At 34.8% G+C, this 5499-nt stretch overlaps 3 protein-coding genes across 5 annotated transcripts in view; 1 reads left to right on the forward strand and 2 right to left on the reverse strand.

Moving 5' to 3' along the window:
- The window catches only part of LOC118739670, a 339105-nt gene that overhangs the window by 26720 nt on the left and 306886 nt on the right, over nucleotides 1-5499 (reverse strand). The window lies entirely within an intron of this gene.
- Nucleotides 2696-5499, forward strand: part of LOC118739680 (short transmembrane mitochondrial protein 1-like) — a 397003-nt gene continuing 394199 nt past the window's right edge. The window contains exons 1-5 of one of the 3 annotated variants that reach the window (XM_036471154.1): nucleotides 3303-3481; nucleotides 4136-4189; nucleotides 4244-4314; nucleotides 5133-5243; nucleotides 5307-5370. In XM_036471154.1, coding sequence (XP_036327047.1) covers nucleotides 3443-3481; nucleotides 4136-4189; nucleotides 4244-4314; nucleotides 5133-5193 — 225 coding nt within the window. In that variant the 5' untranslated portion in view covers nucleotides 3303-3442 and the 3' untranslated portion in view covers nucleotides 5194-5243; nucleotides 5307-5370. Of the gene's footprint in view, nucleotides 3110-3302; nucleotides 3482-4135; nucleotides 4190-4243; nucleotides 4315-5132; nucleotides 5445-5499 lie in introns of those variants that run through there. The other 2 variants (XM_036471155.1, XM_036471153.1) reach the window with 2 other exon arrangements.
- Nucleotides 5269-5499, reverse strand: part of LOC118739672 (ER membrane protein complex subunit 4-like) — a 394927-nt gene continuing 394696 nt past the window's right edge. The window contains exon 4 of the mRNA XM_036471146.1: nucleotides 5269-5452. The gene's annotated coding sequence lies outside the window, so the exon portion shown is untranslated. The remainder of the gene's footprint in view (nucleotides 5453-5499) is intronic.

Raw genomic sequence — 5499 nt, forward strand, 5'->3', positions numbered from 1 at the left:
TTAATTTCCACAGCTGCACTGCCTCTTTTTGCGGTAGGTTTCTGTTTACTGATTCCACAATTTTTTCGGCATTCGTTGTCTTTTGTGTACTGCGAATAAGTAGTTGAAAAGAAACTAAACGAGGTCGGTCACCAAGTTATGCCGGTTGTTGTTTTTCCACTTATGGCAAACAATTTGTACTTTTCCAATTTTTTACCAGGTTTAAACTTTTTTGGCGTTTATTCACAAAGTCTGTTTGCTGATTAATTTCGCATAGATTTGTATTGAATAAACTTGAAATTTGTGTGGGGTAGAGCTGTAGCAAACCGTATGTATTCGTTACTTAGTAACGGGTACAACCCCTGACTCAAGGCGTATTCATATAAGGTGGTAGCCAAGGCGAATCTAACCAAAGTGGTGTTACCCAAGGCGAATTTATACAAGGTGGTGTTGATGGCGAATTAAATTTTCGCCGCGGTACTACTGAATGTCAAAATGATGTGTTTGTTGTAAACAAGGCGAATTCATTTTACAACAAACACATCATTTTGACATTAAGACGTACCTCGGCGAAAATCTAAATTCGCCATCAACACCACCTTGTATAAATTCGCCTTGCCACCTTGTATAAATTCGCCTTGGGTGTTACCGGAGCCACTGATTTCACGGCGAATTTGCACCTTTTGTCAAAATGATGTGTTTTTTCATAAACCAAAAATACAAGATCACGTGAGAACGCGACGTTTTATTCGTAATTGGTTTTGGGAAAAAAGTTTGGGAAAGCAGATTCGTCAGCTGAGCGTTTGTTTACATCATAAGCACCACTATATTACACTTTTATTTAACTAACAGGTCGATTTGCACTGGTAACATAAATTTTGTAACCGGTAATTAAAGTGTCTGTCAACCTAATACCTTGGTTATAATGCACGGGGCGAATCGTAATAAATAGCGGCCAATTCGTAAGGATCTATTGATTTTAGATGCTTCCGTTTTACGTTACGTTCAAGTGCATTATAATCGTTCGAATTCATTGCCCATACAATAGATAATTAAGTGGCAGTTCGCTCCGTTCCGTTTGTTACATTATACTCCAGGCATAAACCTTTTTCGCACTCTGTGCTCTCTTGTAACCGGTGAATTTGGTTACCATCTCATAAGCTGGTAACAAAATATTGATGCAATACAGGAATTTCCACAAATCTTCATAGCTGAATTGCTGAATATTTTCACTGCATTACCAACGTACCTAAAAACGCGGTGACAAGAAGTGGTAACATTTTTTGGTATTACATTTTTCCGGTCACAAAATCTTCGGTAACGTGCAGAATAGACCCCTAAAGAAGAGTTAATTCAACATAACAACACATTGTAAAGCGTTTTAATTGTTAATTTTACCTACATTGTGTGCTTAAAGTGGCTGACAATAATTTTGGCTAATTTGGGTTTTCGTTGTTTTCTTTGCTTTGTTTACTTTTCGCTCTTTTTCTAACGAAACAAGATGGCATAGAACCGGTGATCGGACTCCTCCCACATTGTGCTAGGTCTGCCACTTTTTTGAGCATCTACCACAGGTTCTTTCCCTAACAATCCGGACCAGATCCGGTAATTAGAGAATAACAGCATGATCGAAAGACACAAGATCACGCCTTAAGGAAAGAAAGAAAAAAGTTATTTTCTAGCTGTTGAAATCTCGACGCCATCTTTGTTGTAAGAAGTAAACAACGAAGAGAACAAAAAAAAACGCGTAATTGTTGAACGGACAAGGGACAACTCCATGATTCAATAATACAAGGTTAGATAATTATTGACAGCTGCGGTTTGACACTCCCTTACAAAAGGTTGCATTTAAGAAGGACAGAGAAAGGGCAAGAATGCAATCCTTTGTTGCGAAAATGGTAGTAGAAAAGTACGCAAAGTAGGCAATTAGTAGTGAAATTCCTTTTGTAAATTCTAATGTATTTGCAGGAAGTCTGGCATTTTAAACGAAATGTTGAACGTAATATTGATATATCTACGTGATTTACGTAATTTATATGCTATTTAGCTGTATAAAAACTGTAAAATGACTCAAAATTAAAATAAGACTACTATGAGATCGATGTAAACATCCAAGGCTTATGTTTTCATCAGTTAAATATGTTTCATATTCATATACAAGTAAACATTGCACAAAAGCTTATACTTTTATTTCACACCAAAGCTACACTGTTTCCATGTAAATTTGCAAAGAAGCAACACGGTGCCACTGCTAAGGGAGCGGTGCGAGAGAGACAACTGTCAGTTTATCGAACCTTGTATTATTGAATCATGGGACAACTCGTTGTAATTGTAGCGAAAGTGCCCTAACCGGCCGTCTTCACGTGCTGGAAAATCTCGGTAATGCGTTTTTTGATTGGATGAAAAGAGAATGCACGCCCCTGTTGCGCCCTTTCGCCACAATTATAACGAGTTGTTCCTTCATGTTATTCACGTTCTTTGGTATTGAGGGATCCATATCGAAAAATTTCTAAAAAATTTTAAATCGCATTACCGTCAATAAATATTGAAGCACTTTCAAAACGCGATCCATACATTTCGTCAGATCACGATCCATCAATACTGCATGCTACACCGTCAATAAATATCGCGATACTTGGATCACGTCAATAAATGCTGACCATGTGACAAATAATAAATAAAAATAGCTTGGGAAAGCTATTTTAGTAACTCGATTCATTTTGATAATAGTTGTTTCTCGTTGGTCTCTATTAACGAATTTATCTATATCAAAGTATATGGTATTATATAAAAAAGAAACTGCTTGGGATCCGCAATAACCGATATAAAATCGTTATCTCGTTTAAATTGTGATAAAAAGGTGTTTCAGAAAATATAACTAGTGGTTATCTAATCTACTAGGCCTAACCGGATAAAAACAAAATATAAAACCCATTGCACTTTCAATTCACCCCAATCGTCTCATTCCTCTTGCACATATTCGCCCATTCATTGTTTGTATACGCCAGCTGATTTCTTGTCGGGCTCCTAATACAAAGCAACTTGTTTTTGCTTTCGTTTCGTTTTGTGCTCAGTTTTTGAGAAACTCTTCAAAGTGGCATTAGATTTTTCGGACATGTTGAAATTTTTGGTAAGTTTTTATTTAATAATATTCATTGCGAATTAGGTATTTGTCTTTTGTTGCAAATAAATATGAGGGCAACGATAATGCATAATTGACAAAAACAACAGCAATTTTTGTGCTTGTGTGACTGTTTGGACATTCTCTGCGACTCTTTGTTAAGTCCCTAAATTGGCTTATAGTATACATATACATAATTAAAGCAGTATACGTGGTGACTTGTAATTATTAGTGAATTTTAGTTGTTATATAACTGGCCAAATGAAGATATGTCCTTTGTCATCAAATGCTCTTGACCAATAGGGTAAGGATCTATAAAAATCCAAGCCTTCGCTGCAGTCTATGCACACACCCGTAGGAAGGACCAAATTTTTATTACAGGTACATATGTAATTTTGGAGAACTTAATATTTGTGTTCATCCTGCCAAATTAATGTACGATGGTGGTGGTACGCCTGGTGTAAACGGCCTTTCAACTAATCGCTTTCAATGAAGTTGGTCGGCTGCCTACTTTCGTTCAACTTTTGATTTAACTAATCGCCTGTGAAAGTTGAATCATGTAAATTCCCTATTAATAAGACTATTGACTTGCTACTATCGGAACTATTTCCTGCACGTTTATTTGTCAAAAGTTCTTCAACCGCTGTGCGCCAGTGAGTCATTCGCAATCGTATGCTACGACAAGCTACTATTCCATATGAACACAGATATGTACACATTTATACCTTTATCGCGATACTTTCTGGAGTCTCAGATATTCGGAATTCTCGAAGGAGACTTATTTCAGATTTGAAAGTTTTAAATATGTATGTACATGTAAACATGTGTAGTATATCTATATTAGCGCATGTTTAAAATTTTTATCAGCTTTTATTAAACCTTATGGAGTTTTCGTTTTTGCCAAAAAAGGTTCCTTCTCTTTGTCTACGCACAAATACTAAGAAGAAGGCAATGAGAAGGCAACATTTTTTGTAGAAACGATAACGCCATTAATTGAGCACGGGTTATCATACTAATTTATATTTTTAATTTCAGCTTACGTTCGGTGCTGGTATATATACCGGAATATACATAAGTCAAAATTATGAGGTAACACAATTAAATTTACTTTTAACAATTTATTGAGAAATTAACTATTTCCAGGTTCCTCGTGTGGATGAACCCGGAAAATTGGTCGAGAAGATAAAAGAATTTGCCGACGAACACCGAAAAAAGTAAAGCACAAATGTATAGAATAATATAATTAATAAGTATTTTAATAAACTATGGTCACGTCATTAGAGTTTTAATTCTCAGAAAATACTGTTGTATATAATATATACGCTCATAGATAAAGGCAAATGAAGGCTATTTATAGCGAAAATATTAAAAAGTTTAAATTATAATTTTCCCCTCTTTTGCAAGTGTTAATTAAACGACAATAATGTAATATATTACAACATATTTCGTTTTATCCCGTATGCAAATGAAGTTCATTCAGCGATGAAAAATTAAGCAAAAATTAAGCGTCTAAAAATCGAATTTAAAGCACAATTTTTTCTGCCGATAGAAAATTAAAACGTACATACTACAAATTCTCAATATACATACTACGTGCAATATCAAGGATGTAAGAGATATAAAATAGGAATATAGAAATAGATGAGAATTCAATAATAAAATGTGTATTTCATTGAGTTTGCATAAATTTTAAGAAATAATAAAATCGCTTTTACAATGCCTGTAACTTGGTGGGCTTGAAGATTTAAAATGGTTATGACTTAATTACGCATGCATGCAGGTATTTCCTAGGCATGTCATAGATTTAATAAAATCCCAATCATTTTTTACCTTCCTTTTATTAGCTCGGGATGTAACTATGTAATATTGATGCGCCTAAAAATGCAGCGATTTCTATTATCAAGTTACATACCTGATGACAGTATGAATGGCAATTATAATAAAGAGGTTTTAGTTTTTTAAACTATTATTTTTTACGAATTAATTTTAAATTTTGCCAACAAGGGGTTAAGATTCATGTTTCTATTTTCAGATCGGCAGCAGAGCAGCTCATGCATGATGTGAAGAAGAACGCTAAAAAGCTAATTGACTAACTTTACTGTCTGCGCGTGATTTACATTTACAATAATTCAACTTGATCAAGGTTTTTGTTTTAAAAATCTAGAATATTTCTATTGTACCACCGATATTTTTATTTGCTTTTTAGTGTTAACAATGTTCGCATATCATAAGTATAGACTGTTGAATACATGAAAGAAAGTAAACATGAAGGTTTCACATTTCATTTCCGAGTGATTGCCATCAACGTCACTTTGAATTCAAATTGAATGGGGGTTGGAATTCACTCGGAAGCAGGGTTCGTATTTGCACACACATGCTCTGCTCACACACACGCTAGA

The sequence above is a fragment of the Rhagoletis pomonella genome, unplaced genomic scaffold (assembly GCF_013731165.1).
Source record: "Rhagoletis pomonella isolate Grant_MI unplaced genomic scaffold, Rhpom_1.0 Rhpom_scaffold_00005, whole genome shotgun sequence".
Lineage (NCBI taxonomy): Eukaryota > Metazoa > Arthropoda > Insecta > Diptera > Tephritidae > Rhagoletis > Rhagoletis pomonella.